The 21,233-nt window shown below is 51.7% G+C and overlaps 2 protein-coding genes across 8 annotated transcripts in view; one reads left to right on the top strand and one right to left on the bottom strand.

Moving 5' to 3' along the window:
* Positions 1-8,371, bottom strand: part of HSF1 (heat shock transcription factor 1) — a 71,832-nt gene extending 63,461 nt beyond the window's left edge. For 2 of the 5 annotated variants that reach the window (XM_030011355.2, XM_030011356.2), the window contains exon 1: positions 7,971-8,371. In XM_030011355.2, coding sequence (XP_029867215.1) covers positions 7,971-8,102 — 132 coding nt within the window. In that variant the 5' untranslated portion in view covers positions 8,103-8,371. Of the gene's footprint in view, positions 1-533; positions 584-7,970 lie in introns of those variants that run through there. The other 3 variants (XM_030011357.2, XM_030011358.2, XM_041122936.1) reach the window with 2 other exon arrangements.
* A 345-nt stretch (positions 8,372-8,716) lies between these two features.
* Positions 8,717-21,233, top strand: part of BOP1 (BOP1 ribosomal biogenesis factor) — a 67,905-nt gene continuing 55,388 nt past the window's right edge. Inside the window, exons 1-4 of one of the 3 annotated variants that reach the window (XM_030011078.2) lie at positions 8,717-8,825; positions 9,054-9,212; positions 16,686-16,689; positions 17,571-17,575. In XM_030011078.2, coding sequence (XP_029866938.1) covers positions 8,817-8,825; positions 9,054-9,212; positions 16,686-16,689; positions 17,571-17,575 — 177 coding nt within the window. In that variant the 5' untranslated portion in view covers positions 8,717-8,816. Of the gene's footprint in view, positions 8,826-9,053; positions 9,213-13,554; positions 13,559-16,685; positions 16,690-17,570; positions 17,576-21,233 lie in introns of all 3 variants that reach the window. The other 2 variants (XM_030011079.2, XM_030011080.2) reach the window with 2 other exon arrangements.

Genomic DNA, 21,233 nt, shown 5'->3' with positions numbered 1-21,233 from the left:
TCAAGAATAGTGGGCAGGAGGATGTACCAAATAGCACAGTGGGACCTGCAGTAGATTTTATTTATCTAGTAATTTATATAATTACTATGGGATATAACAGAGTTAGATTTTTAAGTTCCACAGCAGATCAACCACTGAAGTAATTTATTCGTGTTAATCACCAGTTATAACTAACATTTTAGCATTCCACGTGCTCAGCACCAAGTGCCCATGCGCAGAGTTGACAGCATTGTTCCTCTCTGATGAGCAAAATCCAGAAAAATGGGGAAAACCATCAACATCGACCGGGTTAAAGTTTCTTCCAAGCTCTGCATCAAACTGACCCAAACTCTGATTGCATCGTTTCGATTAGCAACTGCAGCCAACGTCACCACACAAAACATAACCACGTTTGAGTTTACACAAGTTATCTGAATCTCTCTCCCGAGGTTACAGTTCAACGAGGTACAAGGAACCACGGCACGACTCGCTGCTGGCACAGGGTGAGCGGGCTGCTCTGCCTCCCCGGCTCCATCGTCCACATCTGCACTTACCCTCAGCCAGCGGCAGCTCCCATCGAACACCTCCATGAGCAGCCTTAACCCTAATACAGCAGAAAAGGAAGAAAATCAGGTATGGGCATGTTAAGGCAGTCCATAAAAGGGTCTGACAAGAACCAGAGTCAGTGCAAATGTGGGGCAGGATCCTGTGACCAAAACCAAGCAATCCTGTAGCAGAAGCACGTGGTTAGATCCACCAGCTGCTGCCGGAGCACGGCAAGGCAGGGCAGCCACTTAGGAAGGAAACGAAGTGTCTGGCATAAATGAGCATGGAGCAAGACAGTGCAGGACTACTGCTACACAGCCTTTGCTGGAAAAACATCCCTGTACTGGAAAACTGCTCCTTGAAGTGGTCCAAGAGCTCCTGCGCCATTCGGGAAGAGGACAAGCAATGTCATCTGTATTCAAAAAGTTCTGGCAAAGTAATTTAAAGAGGGAGAAGGTATGGTTGAGGCAGAAACCTGAAAAGCCAAGGTTTCAAAGGACAGTTTCTGAATATTCAGTTTTGCAATGTGTCAGCAGATTACCACCTCAAAGCCTGTTCCAAACAGCGTTTAGAACAGTTCCAGTTTTTTTTGGCTACCAGCGCTCTTCAGCTCTAAGTAGAGGTTTTCCATTAAGTGCTCCTCTTGAAGCTCTTAGCAAGTCTCTTACTTTAACCTCCTACCTAACCCTGGACCTTCGCCTTGTGATTCTAAATGTACCTTTTAGCTTGACTGAGATAAAAAAATGACCTTTAAAGGCACATGTTCCTGAATGTAAATTCAATCGGAAATCCAACACGATTACAGATATCATTGCCTTGTAAAAATATGCACTTTATTTTGACCGCCATGCTTAACGGGAGTAAGTTTTACTTTGAATTTGCATTGCAAATACAGAATTTGAAAATAAGCAATTCAAACATAAAAAGCTCTGAACAATGGTTGAACTTTATTTTATTAAAAGTCCAATGCCTTATTTAACAAACCCTCACCTATATACCAGACTGGATCAACTCCCGTTTGCAAAACCATGAAAGTTGCTATTATCTATGCATGTGAGGCATTAAATATAAGATGAAACCTCACATTTCCCTTGTTTGCTGCTTGGCAGCTATAAACCCTTCCTCCTTCTGATTCCCCAATTTTCAGTTAACTTTCACAGACCATAAATCAGCACACTTTAGAAGCATGCCAGTGTTGCAATTCTTCTGCACATTCCTCATTTCCAGCTGTACGTTCAGATTTTCCGTACAAGACTTCCTCAAAGCAAGTACCTTGCCGTGAGATAACACTGGTTTTGAGAACAGCAGGAAGGGAAGCGGTGTCTCCTGCACACCGAGAGTTAAGTCACCAGGAATCTCCAGCGCTCGTGAAGGACCCAACTGGTGACAGACAGTTTCAGCAAAGAGTAATTTTCCTAGCGCAGGCGAGGACCTCGGCACTGACCTCATGAGAGCTGGCCTCGAATTTGGCAAGCTGTGCAGAAAGCATGTACATGTTTACGGGCAAAACAAGTCACTGATGAAGTTATTTCATGCACTCTGCTCCCCTCCACTGTCCAAGAGCATTAACAGAGCCATCAGACTGAAACACGACAGCACGGAAACAGCACCTCACTCCTACTTTGCTGAAGATCAGCGTGCTGCGGAGGGCTTGCTGTTCCACGTGTGGTTGCTTTCCAAGTCTGAGTCACCCTCTCAAATAGTCCAGCCACCTCTCCAGGTCTAAATCAGGGCAAGCCTCAGGGTCACTTAGATGCCCATACTAGTCTGGACTGCAACATCCACGGCCTTGCCGGAGCAACCCGTGCCTCACCGCATGGACTTTCCTCTACTGGAATCCGGGCTTCTGCTGGAGCAGAAATGGGGACAGGGGTTTTGCCAGCAGCAGGTGGTAACATTTAGACTGCTGATACAAGGGCTGACGCTTAGGTTCCACAAACCTAAGCTTAGCATATTCTAAATTCAGGCATAAGACTTGGACAGGAGTGACTGTCTGGGTGGGTGTCCTGGTTTCGGCTGGGATAGAGTTAATTGTCTTCCTAGTAGCTGGTATAGTGCTATGTTTTAGGTTCAGTATGAGAAGAACATTGATAACACACTGATGTTTTCTGTTAGTATAAACACTACTGGGCAACAAGTCAAGGATTTTTCAGCTTCTCATGCCCAGCCAGCAAGAAGGCTGGAGGGGCACAAGAAGTTGGGAGGGAACACAGCCGGGACAGCAGACCCAAACTGGCCAAAGGAATATTCCATACCAGGTGACATTGTGCCCAGTATATAAACTGGGGGGAGTTGGTCGGGGGGGGATAGCTGCTCAGGAACTAACTCAGCATCAGTCGGCAAGTGGTGAGCAATTGTGTTGTGCATCACTTGTTTTGTATATTCCAATCCTTTTATTATTGTCATCTCAACCCATGAGTTTTATCTTTTTTTTTCCCCAATTCTTTCCCCCGTCCCACTGGGTGAGGGGGAAAGTGAGTGAGCAGCTGTGTGGTGCTTAGTTGCTGGCTGGGGTTAGACCACAACAGTGGGACACCAAATTTCACTGCTTGCTCCTAACTCTCCCTGTGAGGAGCTTCTTCATGTTCTCCCATGCCCTCCCTCCACACCTCTTTTGCCCCTGTTCCCCAGGTGAAGAGAACCAAGCTGATGGCTCTGAACGTGATGTTCCCTTCAAGATGAGTAACACAACAGCAAAGTGTTAGCGGCTGGCTTACCCAAGCCTGCATCCCTTCCCTCTAATGGGGGGTGTTCTGAAGACATGACTTCACAAGATGGAGGGCCAGCCAAAAAAACCCAGGTAACAACTACAAGAAAAGGGAGGTCTTGCTCCATCCCTCATTTACCTTTTGCCAGTTGCAGCCCCCAGGACCCCTCTGAACCAGCTCAGCTCTTTCTCTTCAGCAGGTGGAAGAGGCTCAGCAGAGGGTCCAACGATCACCAGGAGGACAGGACAACCCGGGCAGATCGGGAGATAACGCAACCCTCCCCACCTCACCCCCACCCTCTTGCATCTGCAAACCTCTCAAGGGGTACGCTGCAGCTCGTGCCGATTCACGGACTCACCACCACCACCAAGGGGAAGCCCCGACCCTGCCTGCTTCTGAGCGGGCGTCTGTTTGCCTCTTCGCTGAGGTGGTTTAACTTAGGAGGGGCCAAAACTACCACCTGTACCTAGCCATGGCAAGACGAACACGGCCATCTCGCAGACCTTCACCGTAAGGCATGGTTTCACCTGCGGTCATGCCAATCTAGCACCCTGCTGATGCCGAGGAGCAGCCCTGACCCACCTTTGCCGGCCCTGATGCTCACCCAAGCCCACAACGTGCCAGACCACGGAAGTAAAAGCAAAACCAATTTTCTGTCAGTTTAGAATAGAATCATAGAATTGTTTAGGTTGGAAAAGACCCTTAAGATGGAGTCCAACCGTTAACCTAACACTAGCAGGCAGGGACGGTTCAATGTGAACCCAGGAGCTGCGTACCAAGCCAGAACAGAGGTCTATGCATGACAGCAGCCACATACCTAAGCAGGAGCTTCTCTAGGAGCAGAACAAATGCACTGCTGTTTCCTCAGAGCATCTCCTGGCCTCCAGAGATTCACAAGCCATCCACCCTCCAAGTAACTCAATTTAAACAGGTGGCTGCTGCAAGCAAAGGTTGTCCCCCTCTTCCTACCATCCCCAGGTACACTTTCCCATTACCTCCAGCAGGAACAGCAGCAGGATGAGCCACTAAAACTCACAAGTTCAATGGAAAAAGATCCAGGGAAAAAAAAACCAACAAAAAACAACCCGCAGAGGACAAAAAGCTGAATCCACTCACCGAGGCCCCACAATCACTAGCAGAGATGCAAAGACGGCACTCTTTGGCAGTAGCCAACTCCTAGTTGAGTGTATGCCTTGGAGAGGAAGGTAAACGTAGCAAATAATGTCACAAATAAACTAGTCTTCAACTAGTCTTATTATTTGTATCCCAAATATACTTCAACTTGGTTGTTTCAATGGAGGAATCTGCTGCAGAGTCAACAAGACTTGCTGTCCCACGTCAGACCGAGGTCCAGGGAGACGAGATGCCACCTCACACACTTGGGGAAAAGTCTAAGCAAGACAACACCAACTTTCCCTAACAAGCTTCTACCAGCAAAAAGCAGTGTTGGTACTTCCGAGGGCAGAAATTATATCCAGATGTTGTGTTTTATAAGAAAACAACCCATCCTCCTTGAACTCTTTTCAAATTCTCCTACGGTTTTGGCCTGCGCACCATCATTGTGAGGAGCGATTACACAATCTGTGAGCGACATTATGAGATATCTGCCTTTTAAACTTGCTGCCCAGCAATCCAGTCGGGTGCGATCTCATCTTTATATGTGAGAAGCACTGACTGATTTGAAACAATGAGAAAAACGCATTTCTATCTGCGTGCCCTTTGGAAAATCCAGCTCAGCAGGCTGCCCCTGAGGCCGAGAGGAGAGGTTTTGGTGAGAGAGGAAGCAGACTGGGGTACTTTCCCAGAACACTTTTGGCCTCTAGCAAATCTGAGAGTCCTCTGAATAGAAAGCGGCGTTACACTTGAGGAAACGACGAGATTTATGGATGAGGCAGGGCAGAAACCTGGCTGTCACAGCATCTGATGCTGAGGACGTGGTAAACACCTAAAAGCCATCCTGGCTTTCAGACTTGCAGTGACTGCACCCAGGGGGAGGTTTAAATCATTAACATTAGCTGTAGGGATGAGAGAAGTTTCCAAGATGAGAAAGTTATTAAAAAAAAAAAAAAAAAAAGGTGTGTCAAGGAATCACAAATAAAATTAGAAGACTTTAGCTTTAAAAGAAGTCAAATTAGAAGCTATGTATTTTAAAAAGCATGTTCTGCTTCTTTATCTCCCCCTTATGTTTATTTTTCTGCTTTCTACTGAGTTGATTTCTCCTCAAAAGCATATAAAAGATCCCTTTCCTTATTGCAACCACTGAGAGATCCATATTCCTGAACCCCTACAGCTTGTTTCTTCTATCTATTACTAGAGGAAATTAAAAGAAAGGAATTAAACACAGTAAGCTGAGAGTCATCAACTACTGGTTACCTGAGTGAGCCTGAGGATAATCAACTACTTTGTTTCTGTATCACAGTCTGTATTAACAACAACAACAAAAAAAAGCGAGAGAACTACTTAGGGGAAGATCCAATCTTTTCCCAGGTTTTCACAGATTCCATCGACTCACAGAACATTGACTTTCATCACCAGGAAACACAAGGAGCTCAGACGGCTGACACAGTCATTCCACACAAGCAGAACCCTGCTTCTGAAGTGAAGATCATCAGGATCTAAGACTTCACAATAAATTTTAAGAGTTGTATCCATCCAGACCGTGCTTCCTCAGCTCTTGCCAAGATCTAGAAGGTTTGTCCACATACCAATAGTCTAAAGCAGTTAAAAAAAAAAAAAAAAAATCTATTTATCAGAGTGGCAAAGTTGCTTTGGAATAAAGTTTCAATCTGGGCTGAACCTCAGCGCTCCAGCTGTCCAGGCTGTCACACTGCTCTTCACGCACACTGTTACCTGCAGCAAACACGCAGTAAATAAAAGTAGCTTATCCCTCGGTGAACAAAGCAGGAGATTGCACGTTTAGCACAGGACAAGAACATGTACCTGGACAGCTACTGCAAAGCAACCTCACCCAGCACACTGCTTCATCAGATGCAAAACCAGCAGATGAATCTCCCTTTCCTACCTTTTCACTCTCACCTAGCAGGAGCAGCTCCCTTGCCCCCCAGGTGGGCTAGTACAGCTTGGGGTAGTCATGTTACAAACCAAAACGGTCCCCATGAGCAATAACCCCCAAAAAGAGGGGGCAGCAAACTGTGCCAAGGGGTGGAAGCAAGCAGTCAGGAACTCCAGCCTCAACACCGAGACCTCTTTCCTTCTCCACTCAGGACACTCGCAAAAATCTTTTGGGCAAGGAGAAATGTAAAGATGTAGGCAACTTTCTTTACCTGTCAACGTAAGCAAAGTACATATACCTATTTGCAAAAGCATGCTGATTTGCATGTAGGTACTAATTCCACGGATACTACTCCATATTCCCAGTGGCATAGCTTAATTTAAACACTGCCCAAACAGCGAGTCTGTCTGCATTCAAACAGAGGCCCAAAGTTTTCACGGCACCCCCAAAAAAGCTCTCGCACCCACCCCCAGGAGGAAGGCGACCTGCCTGTGCGCTGCAGTTCCCAAAGGCATGGGGAAGGGGGTAACGTCATTCGTCCCCTGCCCCTACAGGCAATTTCTCACGGTGTTGCAGCAACACAAAACCGAATACAAACTTATTTAATGCAAGGCATCAAATCTTTGTTTGCACTAGTAACAGGACAAGGCGTTTGTTCAGAGGCAATGACTTGCAAAGTTAAGAGCAATGCAATATCTGCAGCAAACAGACAGCGCAGGTCTTTCATCTCATTACTGCCACATTGAGTCAGATAAGCAAACAGTTAAGAGTTGCTGGAGAGCAGCTACGATCAAGGCTTACAAGAAAACATTCCCAGCGCGTGTATGATTTTATTTTGGTCCTTATCTTTCACGTTTTATTATCTGGAACAGCAGTTCCACTCCTCTCAGCTCCTCACTCCCATCTGAAGTCAAACCTCTACACGACAATCCTTTTCCACTCTTACCAGTATTACCTCATCTCTCTTCCCTCGACAGTTCTGGCAGCAAACATCTGATCTGCAGTTGAAGCAAGACGATATGGCGGTACAGGAGACAGAGTAAGCAAGCATTCGCAAGAACTTATTTCTACTGAACTGTTTGTTCTGCCAGGTTAAGGACCAAACAGCTACAAAACTTCTTCCCTTTGATTTCGGGTGAACACCACAGATGTAACCACCTCCGAAAAACGGCTTGTGGCATTTGGCTCCACACGCTACCATCTTTTAGACAAAACTTAAAACTTCCCCGAGCGGCTAGAAAAGATAGAAGAAGGGGACTTGCATGACTGGTGCAACCACAAATCGGGCCAGCGCCGTAGAAACAGGCCACAAAAACAGCACGGGCTGTAGCACAGCGGTTATAATGACACGGCTAAAAGCTGTTGAGCATCCCCTACCATGGAAACAGCTAGAGGACCATCCGGAGGCCGGTTTTTTTGTTGTATTCCCCCCCCCCCAAGTACACGGGATAGCTCAATTCCCCCCGAGGTACTGCAGCGCTGGGGTAACGAGGTAATGGGATAACCACCGGGGAAAGAGGCAGCACCTCTAATTAGGAGCGGGCAAGAGCGACTGCGAGGCCTGGAGAGGGACGGGAACCTGCTCCGATGTTGTGACACACCGGTAAAGAGCGAGGTCCAGGCCTGCGGCTGGGAAAGTCACTTCGGAGCCCGAGGGAGACCGCGGACACGCCTGGGCCGAGGCCCCGGGGCCTCGGCCGCCTCGTCCCCTCACCGGGACTCACCGGGCTCCAGCAGATGAGCGAGTCGGTGTCGGGATCCTCCACCAGGGTCCACAGCTTGGTGAGGAAAGCAGGGACGTTACTGCCGCCGGGGCCGGCTCCCACCGCCGCCGCCGCCGCGCCAGGCCCCTCCATAACGGCGGCGGCCACCGCTGCGCCCTGAGGGCCCGGTTGCAGGCCCCGGGGCAGGCCGCGGCGCACCGGCGCCCTCCCCGGGAAGCCACCGCCAGCTGGGGTTTAAGCGGTTGGGCCGAGGCGGGCAGGCGGTGCGGGGGCTTAGTGCCGCCGGCGGCCGCCGCCGCGGGGCCGGGCCGCTGCCTGCGCACTGCAACCCCCGGGGCCCAGCATGGCCGCCGCCATCTTGGGACGCCTCCGAGACAAGCCCCCCGCGCGGCGGCGCCGCCGGGCGCATGCGCGGGGCCGCCCCCTCCCGCGCCGGGGCCACGCCCCCTTTCTCTCTCTCCCTCCCTCCACGCTGCCGTCAACAGCCCGGCGCCGGGCGGCGCGATGCGCATGCGCCTCCTCCGGGAGCGCGGGCAACACCCTCCCCTCGCCCCGCCCCTCGGAGGGGAGGGGAGGGAGACACACTTTTGTGCGCATGCGCCATGCCGCCGGCGCGCCCGTGCCGGTGGTCAGCCCCGCCTGCGCGCATGCGCACCACCCCCATACGCCACAGGCCGGTCCCTAGGCGCATGCGCACTCCTCCCCTCCGGCCCCCCCTCCTCCTCCTCGGTGCCTGTTTCTGCGCATGCGCCTCTCCTCCCGCCGGGGAAAAGCGAAGCGGCGCCGCGACCTTTGACCCGGGCGCGCAAGCGCGGTGCGCGGCGGCGGCGCACGCGGGACGGAGCCATGGAGGAGGTCGGGGCGCGCGCGGGGGGGCGGTTGCCATGGTTACGCTGCTTTTTTGTTTTTTTTTTTGTTTTTTTATTTTTTTTTCCCCCGTTGAAGGGGACGCGGGGACCGGTCCCGGTCCTGGGGAGGCGGGGGGGATGGGGACACGACACACACACACGGGACGGGTCACAACCGGGGCCGCCACCGGCCTGACACCCTCCCCGTTCTCTCCGCCGCCCCGTTCCCTTCCAGCCGTGTCCTGCCGGGGAGAGCGAGGAGCTGACGGAGAGCGAGGAGAGCGTCTACTCGGGGCTGGAGGACTCGGGCACCGACAGCAGCTCGGCGGAGGAGGAGGAGGAGGAAGAGGAGGAGGAAGGCCCCGGCGGCAGCTCGCCCCCCCCCCGGACACACGTAAGGGTCTCTTGAGCACCGGGAAACGTCGTTTACAGCGGGCGAGGCCCGGTACCTGCCCGGGTGTTCGCAGCCTGGGGGATGTCCTGCCGGGACCGGCAGCTCTGGGGGGTCCCGGCCCTCAGAAATAACGGCCTGTGGATTTATAGGATCTATACAATCTAGATACATAACACAGGCCCGATGCGGTTTTCTTCCCCTCTCCTGCCTGGAGGAGGAGGAGGAACAGTTGTGAGGAAGGCCCCGTGTTGGTGTCCCCCCCACCCCATGCATAAACTATGGAGAAAAAGCAAAACCAAACCCGTGCGCGCAAACCCTGGTGAAGCGTCTGCGAAGAGGAATCCTGTTCAGATCTGTAAAGTCCCTAGATTATTGGCTTGGGGTTGGTTTTTGGGTTTGGTTTTTTTTTTGACGCTGTTTCTCTTCAGTTGTGCAAGCGGGGGCTTGGGTCGGGCGGTGTGGCTGGGTTGGCGTCGGGAACCAGAGCTGCATGTTGGATAGAGAAGCTCCCGGAGATGCTGAGGAAGATTCACCCAAGCTTGAGCTCCCGGGAGTCAGGGATGTCCGACCAGGCGGGGTCATGTTCAAATTTGTCTTGAGATATTAATGTGCAGATCCCCGGTTCTTTGGGCAGGGCAGCATTCTTCGCCCTGGGTCATGCCCCGAGGTCGTTAACAAGAAGTGCCTTGTGATTACCCTAGCTGTCTGGATCTGTGTGTTTATTTATCTGTTTGGACAATGGGTAGAAGCTTTACCCAGGTCTGGAGTAGAAATTTAGTAGAAAGTTCCTCTAGTAACTTGCTTAGGAATTTCATAGCAGTGCCTGGGGCTGCGGCGTTGCTGTTCAGCAGCCGTCCTGCTTGGGTTGTCCCTATCGACGGCCGCTTGTTCCCACCCTGACACCACCTTCGTTGTTGTGCTTCGACAGCTGCTTACGAATCTACGGCATAGGCCAGGCCTGGCGGCTGATCCAGCCCAGAAATCGCTCTGCGGAAGCGGGGCTTTTGTTGTTGTTGTTGTTGTTGTTCTGTTTTGCCTTTCAGAACAATCGGTCCCTTAAACTGGGCAGGCATTTTGGCTGGTGGTGGGGGTGGTTTTCCTTGGCGTTGGCTCTCGGCTCTGTTTTGCCATGTGGCCAGTAACCAGTAGGACAATTGCTAAAGCCGGGACTGACTGCCAGTGCATTGTGCATCCGTCTGTCTGAGAGCTGGGGCTGGTTCTGCACCCACCCCTCCCGATTCTTCAGCCTTTTATCCAATATCCAAGTACGTGCGATGCTATAGGTCTGTAAGAAAGTATCGGCAGGCGTTGGGAGCCATCACTGTCTTGTTGCAACCCAGGTCAAGCTGGACACGATGCTCTGCTCTGCACTGGAATGCCGCGTGCTTTGTGCAGGTAGCACGGCCTAAACGAGAGCTACAGGGGTAACAGCAGAAGCTGAGGAGGTCGGGGGGGTTTGATCCTGAACGCTGTTTCCGTTACTGTGCAATATGTCCCTTTTTTGGCCTCACTGCTGCTTTGGGCAGGGATAGCCTGTTAGTTTTGTAGCGACGTCTCGGCGAAGTCAGATTCCCAATTGCCTTTCTTGCCTGGCCTTCTGCCTTTGGGGCCTTTGCCATGCAAAGGCAACGGCGTCTTAGCAGAAGGGCAGGAGCTAGTGCCGTTCCTGCCACGCAGGAGCCCTGTGTGCTGCTGGGCTGCATGTGGAGAGAGTTACTGAACGCAGACTGCAGCTATGCTGAGCGGGGAATGTTAGGGACAGAGCAGAGACTTGACTGGGTTTCCTCTTGTGTGGGAAGGGTCCTGAAAAAGTTTCACGGAGGGAAAAGACATGAAACACATCAGACTTGGCCCAGTGGGGCACCACAGCCCGATCCTATTCTGCCGACTGAGCGGATTGTGCGCCATCCCTCCTGCCCGGACAGACTTGGGACAGATGGAACCCAAAGTCATGGACTGAATGAACTCGACAGACGTTTGATAGAGATGGCCCATAGACTGCGGGAATGCTATCTCTGTGTATTATACACTAAAAGGCAGGAAAAGTGGTGGTGGTGGTTAATTAGAAAAGTATCGGGGAGTGTGGGATCTGGGCATGACGTAAATGGTATAGAATAAGGGGCGGATATTGTCCTGCTTTTGGCTGGGACAGAGTTAATTTTCTTCTTGATAGCTGGTACAGTGCTGTGTTTTGGACGTAGTGTGAGAATAATGTTGATAACACACTCGTGTTTTCAGTTGTTGCTGAGTAGTGCTTATCCGAAGTCAAGGATTTTTCAGTTTCCCATGCTCTGCCAGCAAGCAGGTGTGCAAACAAGAAGCTGTGAGGGAGCATGGCCAGGACAGCTGACCCGAACTAGCCAAAGGGATATTCCATACTGTAGAATGTCATGTTCGATATATAAAACGTGGGAGTTGGCTGTTCACCTGTTGTTTCTGTTTGGAAAAATGAAACGCTTCTTGCAAGGGCATCACTTTCCCAGTGCAGAGTTTAACGGAAGTTTTGTCTGTTCAGACCCTTTTCTTCTCTGGGGTCCTGCAAGGAAGTAATTCTACTGTCTGTGCCTCTGTCCTTTTTGATTTGCAGCACCCCTAAATGCTTTCTGATGGAGCTGTGAACCCTGCGTGGTGAACTACAGCCTCTTGCAGCTAGGTTTTCTTCTCTTCCTTCTTTACAGGGCCCTTTGTGTAACGCCATAAGTAAATGGGTTGAAAACTGCTACGTTACAGTGTTAGAAGCTTCTGCAGTTCAGACAGCTTCTCAGAGTGACTCGATGATTTCATGAGCTGTGTGCAATTTAGAATTTTACATTGCTTTGAAACTGCTCGGGAACTTGGGGAGAGCAGAGGCAAACTACAACATAGAATTTCCCAGGAGCATCTTGAGTGTTTCCTTGGCCATTGCTCTATGCAGTGTCTCGCTTTTGCTCTTAGCTTGGGAATGGTGTTCGCTGCTTCATGGAGGGAAGAAAATTCACTTTGGAGAAGAAAATGGAGCTACACGCAGGGTCTGGGGAACGAATGCTTGTAGGACAACTCTGTCTGAGCTGGGTCTGTCATCAGGGCGCTTGGTGGTCCTCCTCTGCCGGGGAGAGCTGCTGGGTCACCAGCGGAGGTGGCAGGCACAGGGTATGCTAACGCTCTTCGTATAATACTGTGGTATTTAAAAATGGACTTACAGCTTTGGGGCGAGAATGAAGAGACCTAGCTTCTGCCTAGAAAATACATCACTCGCTAGCATTGGAGAGCTGTTTATTTGCCTTGGGTAGATGTGTTTAATTTTGAATGAGATTTCTCAAATTCTGGTCTCTTAATTGCAGAGTCTTAAAACCTTTGATTTCTGTTCATCAGCTCTCCGGTAGGCAAATCTGCTTCATTTACTAGGAGTTAGTTATGAAAACATTATTAAACGGCAAGCTAAAATTTTACTTGGATTGGTTGTGATGGCAAAACCTGCTGGGGGGGGATTATTTTTTCTTATAAGATAAGAGTGTGGGTATCTGTGCCTGCATCTAAGGGCTTGTCAGTTGTCGGAGCTGCTGTTAGTGTGATGGGTAAGAAATTGACACCCACTGGGAGTTGTAAGTTGCCATGCCGCAGTTTTCCCTGCCGTTGGAGCAGTGGGAGGATCTGCCCACGAGACCTCGGCTCTCGCTTGAGCTAGTATTTGTGATATTAGCTTGCGCTTGCTCTTCGGTCTGTGGCCTCAACCCTGCCCGTGCACACACTGCCTCCCCCACTGCCCCAAGTGCCCACTTGTCGTTTTTTTTATTTTATTATCAATTTTGTTCAGTTCGCTGTGCTGTGTAGGAGTGGTTTAGCCAAAGTGATGTGCAAACCCGAAACAGTCTTCGGGTGCCACCAAACAAGTTTTTATTCTGGCAGAGCAGAGTTGTCAGGTTTTTAGTTACAGGAATGCAAAAAAGACAAGAAAAGGAGTCCAAAAATAAACACAGACTGTGAGTGTCCTTGCCGTTAATCCATGGCCTTGGCTGCTCATTAGGATCTCCTCCAAGCTACGTTCCCTGTAAGGGAACAGAGGATGCTGCTACCCAGGGCTGTGTACCTAAAATGCTCCGAGGAGAGCTTGCGGGGCTTTAACCCTGGTGAGAGAGGAAATGGTTTGACTCGCACCTCTGTCGGCAGCCTTTTCAGAAGGGGGTTCGTCCCTGCTCCTTTGGGGGGGATTTTAATGCTTGCCCAAAAGTTTAGAGTCTGTTTTTAGATGTCTTTTTTTGTTTAGTAGGTTGGTGTGGTGACTTTGGCACTTGTGGGAGTGGTGCTGAATGATGATTTGTAGCCTGCCTGTGAACAGGTATCTGAACAGCAGGGATCTCTGGAGGCCAGTCGATTCTGCCTTTGTTTAGCTCATTCTCGGAAATTTAATTGATTTTTAGCCCTAAGCTTAAAATATGTTGCAAATTATACAGCATTCATTTCCAATACAGTGTAGCACTGTCGGGGACATGATGTGTAAGTGCCAAAAGCAGCCGTCAGCCATAATGCAGAGCTGTCGTTACTATGCGTGGCGGTGACAGCCCCCAGTTCTTCCTGCTCCTTGCAGTTAGGTAATAAAGTGCAAATACAGAACGCGGACCCTCCCTGGCAGCTTCTCTGAAGCTGTGTTTTCACAGCAGGCTAACGAACTTCGCGGTCAGCAGCTTCTCTGAGGGCTGCCAGAGCGGGGACGTTTCCCATCTCCAGCCTTGTCCTCTCCCTTCTGGTTCTGCTCCGTCTCAGAAGATGCTTCCCTGAGCCAGGTCACCTCGTCGGCGTGACCGAGAGCTGTCTCTCCTCCCTGCTGAGGTAGCTTCCCTTCCACGAGGTGAGCGGGTTGAATTGGCTCCCTGGGGAGTGTGTCAGGAGCCAAGCCGGCACACAGGGAGCAGCAAGAGGAGGGTGGGAGGGTAAAGACCACCTTTCAGCAAGATCAGCTTGCCCCCTCTGAGAGAGCCAGGCCTGATTTTTACAGTCCTCTTGCGTGTTTTGGCGAGCATGCTCATTCTAGCCTGGATGGCTGTCTTGCTCTCCCTGTTTTTCAAAAAGTGAAGACCTCATTCTGTCTCGCGGAAATTTGCTTTGAACCTGCCTTTAGACCTACCAGCTGATGCCAGTTTGCTCCAACATCACTTGTGCCTTGCCGCTGGTGTGGACACCTGAGCTGGTGCCGGAGAAGCCTCCTGCTCCTCCCCGTTGGATTTTCAGCCTTGATGTTAAAGACATCCTTGTTCTCTGGGAATGGCGTGTCACCATGAACGTCACTTGAGCCAGGCTCTGGAGCGCTTTCGGAGGGCTTTATGCATGTCCTGGGTCTCTTGCTTTCAGTATCTTCTGGCTGTCCAGCAAGTTAATCGAGGTTGGAGAGGATTCCCAAGCTGCTTCTTCCAGAAGCTTCTGGACTACGCGCGGGAGAGCTACATGCATCAGCTGAAGGCGTACAGCACTTGGGAATCGACAGGAGGGTCTCCTGCTCTGCCAGAGAAATGCGGAGAGCATCAGGGAGCTTGTGGAGAAGGATGGCTTGTGGACGGAGAAGGGAAGGGAAGCTCGCAGATGTTCTGTGATTACTCTGAGGTTTCCTGCTGAGCGACCAGACAGCAAGGAGCCTTGCTTGCTCAGGTTGCCAGAGCTTTTCTGTAGACTCAGCATCATGGTCCTCCCAGAGAGGCCTGTCTGGGGCTGCAGGAAGAGCTGGGAGCTCGGGGAGGACGCTGCTAATGTTGCACCTCATGGCGAGGGGTTGTGGCACTGTTCTGCCGACTGACTCCGTTAATCATGGTCTCTCACTGCTTCCATAAAACCTGCGATATTCTCTTGGTGAAAGCCAGTGATTTGGAGGGTGCCAAAGCCAAGCTGATGCTCTTTGGCTGGTCTGCTCTTTGTCCATCCGTGGAAGCAGTGGATTTGGCAAGGGAGAAACCCTTTAGATTCAGGGGAGGTGTTACTGCTCCCTGAACGTTTCGGTGTTTGAAATACTTTTGCCAGAGGCTTGTATTTTTATCTTGTGAGGTATCCCGGTTTGTGACTGTTGTGTTTGACCAGCCTAGGGAAGTGATGGGAAGACTGACGGCTCCTGAGACGATGAAACACAAAACGGCTTAGGATGTGTTAGTCTCTGGGCAGAATTCAAGCGTAGATGGTGGTGGGATGATGAGGTGCCTCTCCAGAGCTGTGCTCCTGCTCACGATCCTGGTGGTTATCTGCAGCTCTCCCCAGGAAGATGCTTTTAGGAAGTTGGAATGTAAGAAGTCTCGTCCTTGGGGCTTAAAAAAATCTGCAGAGGAGTAAAGACAGCCTCTCCTGAGGACAGGAGAGAGAGAGGTACTGAACTGTGAGCCAGCCCTGGCGCCTCAGCCCGTGGAGAAGTGTTAATCCGGTCTGAGCAACAAGGTGCTGAACTGAGTTGTGCTGTCCCAGCTCCCTTCGGGATCCAGGAGCGAGAAAGGCCACTGCTTCCACCACCTGCCTGTCAGCAGATTGCAAAGCCCCGTTCTTAGTGCCTCTCTAGCTCACAGGGCTCTGTAAATATTAGGCTGTCCTTGTCGGATTAGATTTCCTCTTAATGACTTCCAGCATTCTGACAAGCTGTGCTTTCTTCCTTGGCAGCCCCAGTGCTGAGCCGAGCCGTCCGACTCTGCTCTTGGAGCCCCTGGGGAAAAGCCCGGTGGCCTGCAGTTGAAGGCCAGGCTGAAATGTTTATTTTCTGCTTTTATAATCCAGGAAGCCCCTTCAGTGCTGCTCTGTCAGAGAGTCCCTGCTGTGGCACCGAGCGCCTGAAGCAAATCCGTCCTGTGCCAAATCTGGGCACTGCCTGTGCAGCGAGGCAGTGAGAGCTGCTTAACTCTTCCCTTCCTGCAGGGATTGCACCCGGAGGCTTTGCCTTGCTCTTGTCCCTTCAGATGCACGGTTTGGAGCACCCTCGCAGGGCTGTGGGATGCAGTACCGTATCCAGCTCCTCTCCGCTTCTCCATCAGTGCCTGTCAGTGAACCTATGCTCATTTTCCTTCTTCTCGGTGGCTCCATGCTGCCTTCAGCCCAGCACCGCACAGCCACAGCAGCAGGACCCCAACCGTTTGGGGCTGATGCATTCTCATCAGCAAAAGCGCATGTGGGGACCGGACAGAGGAGCCCCTCAGTTCAGTTCTTCTTGCTAGCCCTGTATCGCTTTTTCTCCTCTCCTCTGGATTAATTTGTACTCGTATTTGCCACACCAGTCTGAAAGAGAAAAGCAGCTGACAAATTCTTTTGTGGTGGCCCAATTTCTGCAGAGTCTTCTTGCCTGTTGTCTGCTGGGGCTTGTTTCTAGCAGTCACGGAAGGAAGGAAGCCCCTGTTCATGCTAGCAGCAGCTCGTGGCATCGGTGGAAGCGCCACTTCTTGGCGCTTGGTGCCTGTGGTGCCTCGCTAAGTCACCGTAACCAGGAGAGCGGCAGATCTCGGTGTCCCCAGCCTGCTGTGCCAGTCCCTGCCCCAGCCCAGTGTCGGTGTTTCTGGTAGCTGTGAGCCTAGGTTGGCGCAGGGCTCCATGCTCCTGGGGGTGACAAGCCAGCTTTCACACACGTGGCACTACATCCTCGGGACAAAAGCTCTGCAAAGGAAAGCCAAAGCAATAAACAGCAAACCTGCTGAGTTTGCCTGGTACTCCGGCAAGCTGTCTCTGTCCTGAGATGTGTTAGTTCTCGAGTCTGGTATGCGAGCGAGACTCTTCCCATGGCAGGCTTCGGGTTTTTGTGCTGTTAGCAGTTCTGTCAGCCCCATGGAATGGAACAAAATTGATGTTTGCCCACAGGGTGAAAATTTCAGGCTTGTTACTTGCACTGACAGTCTTAGCATGAGTTACCTCTCCCCATCCTCAGGCCTTCAGCTCTCACAGCAATGCATCTTACAGAGATACAGCAGGCTGGCTGAGCAGCACATCGGTACTAGAAGACAGTGATGTGTAGAGCCAGGTGACAAGAGAAGGTTAATAGCAGCCGACTTCTTCAAAGCACTGCGTGTGACGTGCCTGCCGAGGTTCTGTCTCCTGGTTTTGGAGAGGTTAGCGGAAGAAGACTTGACCTGGTGGAAACGAGACAACGTCCACTCTGCCAAAGGCACCGGGCTGTGGAAAGATCGCTTTGTCTCCGACTGCGATAGGGACCTGCTGTCATTGTTGGCCCGATGTCACCCAATTTGTCCTACAGGAAGGATCCACGTGAGTTCCTCCTGGGTTCCCAGCAGCAAGCATGTTCCAGGTACAGGCTGCTGTTCAGATAGCTGCTTGCACAGGCTCGGTTGCATAGCCCTGGTTCCGCGAGACTGGCTGAGCAAGGTGCTTTGTCCTGGCCCTGGTAGAAGCCGCTTTACTGCTCTTGTTCAGAAGGCGTTGATTTGGATCTTCTTACATCTAAGCTCAAACCTGAGGTGTGCACAGACGTTCGCTTAGCAGTGGGCTGCAATTGCTTGAGATGCTGTCTTGCATCTTGTCGCTTGCAAGAGGTTGCCTGAGAACGGAAACCTCTTAAAATGCAACAGCTGGTAATGAGGTAAACATGTGTTTTAAGCCCTTAAACTGCCACAAGGCTCAGCTGGTCTGACGGGCTTCTTGGGACCTGAGACCCTGCTCATCAGAAGGAATTATGTGGCTTCATCTTAGCTTTCTTCACAAGCCTAGCATGTTGTTTGTCCCTAAATCAGCAGCAGTTGGTGTAGAGGCAGTGGAACAGCTGGAGTTGCTGCAGGTTGGTGTTCACGTGTGTTGAGGGGAGGTGGAGGACAGGTCCTGGAGAACAGCCCACGCGAGTACACTGTAGCTCGCAGGGCTGTGAGTTTGGAAATCCCGTTTCTAGTCCTGTTGCAAGCTAGATCACTGCTGCTCCCTTAGGTATTGTTTTTCCATGTGTAAAACTGAGGATTTAGTTGTTTTTCCTCACAGGGTGAGCAGAGCAACTTGACAGTATTAGGCCCAAGAACCATCTTGCTTTAGCAAAGGAAGAGATGATGCGTGTGTGGTGGTTGCTTGCTTTTCCCCACCCTGACCATATGATCTTAGCAAGGTCAGGGCTTGGCACCGAGGAGCAAGATTCTCTCACCACTTGTGTGCACATCCCGGCATCTGGTAAAGCTGAGAGAGGAACCTGGCAGCCCCTCTTCTGAACACGAGGGACAGTTGCTTTGAGCCCACATAAGTGCTGTTGCCACAGCTCCCACACCCGTCTGCTCTAGGGCTGCTTCCACATTAGGGTCTGTTACCTGTTCGCTCCAGCCCTGACTGGCACGTCTGGCCTTGCTGCTGCCCGTCCTCCCCCTCACCTGTCCAGCTGCTCATAAAAACAACTCTGTCTTTGCAGCAGCAGCACCCAGCTGGTGCACCCCCTCCCTCCAGCTTTCCTGCCTCTGCAGCTCCACCAAGGAGATTCTGCTCCGCTGTAGCTGGGAATCGCTGGGACAGCAGGGACCTTTCTCCCTTCCTGCTGGAAAATTGCAAGCCAGGAGTTTCTGATCTTTTCTCCACAACCAAGGAGGAACTGCGTGGGAGCACTTTGAGAACTTTACGGTGGGAGGCAAGCAGGTTTTGCTTAGGGGAAGGGGAGCCAAAGGAGCTACTGATGTTTTAATCCAGCTTCTGGTGGCTGTTGGTTTGAGGAGGAGAAGGAGGATCTAACTGGGCCATTAACGTGCGCTGATGCTTATTCTGCTGGCTAGCAAATGCAGTGGGGGATGCTTCCCTTACCGATTCAGCTAGTCCAGGCAGCCGCTAAATAGTCTGCCTAACTGGTCTTTCCGAGGCTAGTATGGATGTCATAGCAGCGATAGCTTAAGGAAGTAAGCAGGACTGGTGTAGGCAGAGGCATTATCTTCTATTACACAAGTTTATCTAGCTGGAGGATGTGGAAGAGCTTTGGGATAGACAAGCCTTCTTCAGTTCTGCTTCTCCTTCACACCTGAGGGGCTTGTGTTCCTGAAAGGGTATTTCCTTTCTCTAATTTATAACTAAAGATATTGCTTCTCCTTAGCATCTTTGCTGTCATAAGACTCTTTCCAGTCAGGTACGTGATGTGCTTTTTGCAGCATAACTGGGGAGAGCTGGCTCTGCCTGTGCTGGAAAGCTGTTATCTTGGCCTGGCCAAGACGCGGAGAGGCTCGTGCAGCTCAGCAGCGTGGCGCTTGTGGCTGAGCAAGCGTGGTTTGCCTGCCATCCCGCACGCCTCTGATGGTGTAAAGTGGAGGGCTCCGAGGATGTGGCTCTCCTCAAAGCCTGCTGGTGGTATTCTCCCTCTCCTTTGTGCCTCTCCAGTTTGTGGTTTAGTTTAGATTAATCCTTTTTTCTAGTTCCTCTGAACTCTTCTGTTGAATTTACCTGTGGGAGTTTGGGGTAGAGGAATCCCGGCTGATCCGCACATGGGGAGCAGGGGGTGGATTTGGGAGGGAGGAGGTTACAGGTCTCACTGGTGTGGGAGGCTTCAATCTTTCTTCCCTTATCCCCCTCGTTACAGCTAAACCTGTTCTCAAGGCCCGTCCCTGCTGTCGAAACCCGCCTGCTGTTGAAACCCACCAGCTGCCCCAGGTCTCTCCTCCAGCGACCAAAACTGCCAGAAGTGGGGTTCACCGATGGCTGTCGGGGATGCTCAGCACTGCCCGACTCCCCTCTGAGCCGAGGTCTGGGGGTGCCGACTCCTGGATCCCCACTAGCCGTGGATGCCCGGGGTGGGGGCCAGGCGGTCCTCGTCCCCGAGCCCTGGCAGCAGCTGGGGTGAGGGTTGCCGGCAGGGCAGTTTTGAGGGGTTTTGCAGGGTTTTGCGGTGTGTCCGGCATTGCTTGCCGCCCTCTGGTGGAACGAGCCTTTCTGCACGGGGCTGCCTGGGCGCCGGAGCAAAGCTTCGCCGTTATTCCCTGAGTCCGAACGCAGCCCCTGCGAAGCTAAGGGGACCAGCCTGTCCCGGCCTGCCCAGCTGGCTGGGACCCCGGCAGACCGATACCCGCCTGCAGGGAAAAAGCCTTTGCGTGCGTCAAGGTAAACGTACCAGGAAGGTGCAGAGAGGTGTTTCCAATAAGCCTGCGAGAGGAGTGAACGGTGACCGCACTCCCCTGCGACCAGGTCTGCTGGCCCCTCTGCTCCTGGGACCTTTTGCTTATCCTGAAACCCCCTTTAGAGCCCTGTCTGGTTCAGACAGACCCTTTTCTGGTAAAATGGTTTTAGTATTCAGTGTGCATTCACTGTGTCCCAGGTGGCCTTTAGTCAAGTATTATAGGGTGCTGGGTGTGTGATTGATGTCCTAGCTGAGGTCTGTCTTATTTTCCTGGCGAAGCTTTCTTGAAGGGTTTGAACTTGCCGACAGACATGCCTAATCCCTGGATGCTGGAGTCTGGTTTGCAGACGTGCCAGCTAGGGTGAATCTCCTGCAAGAAGCCTGGGCCAGATCCTGGCTTGTGCCAGCTCTCGGAGTAAACCCAGGACCTGGGGAGCCCGTGGGCCTCTGTTTTTTCTCCCTAACTGTGTGGACCACGAACCTGAGCATCACTGGGGTAAGAGCGGGAGTGCTGGAGTGACTGCGTGCCACCTCCTGGCATGGCCTTCACTCTCAAGGACACTGGCAGCTTGTAGCACCAGCAGCCCACGTTTGCGGCGCAGGATGCTTCTCCGGTCTCATCGTGGCGGTGGAGAGAAAGGGGGAAATGAGGGAAAGATGGAAACTCAAGTCCAAAGCCATTGTAGCGCCAAAAGCCTGGAAAAAAACTTATCTCCAATCTCCCTTTTTAAAAATTTTTTAATAAAGCCTTTTGTTTTTGCAGTAATCTCATCCTCTTGCCGGCCCAGTATTTTCCAGGCTCTCTCCCACCCCTCTCCCTGTGGCTCGGGGGAGCTGCGCTGGTGTGTACGTACAGCAGAAGGTGATCACACACTGTGTGGATTTTACTGCTCCCGCGAGGGACGTTTTCTGGGGCTGTTTTTCCGATTATTTCACTGAATCCTCCCGTAAACCCGATCTAGCCAGGGTCCCCATTCTCCCCCTACCCCCACTCCGAGTGGTGCGCGGGGGGA

This window comes from Aquila chrysaetos, chromosome 4, assembly GCF_900496995.4.
Source record: "Aquila chrysaetos chrysaetos chromosome 4, bAquChr1.4, whole genome shotgun sequence".
NCBI classification, from domain to species: domain Eukaryota; kingdom Metazoa; phylum Chordata; class Aves; order Accipitriformes; family Accipitridae; genus Aquila; species Aquila chrysaetos.
This window is presented reverse-complemented; position numbering and strand designations above follow the sequence as displayed.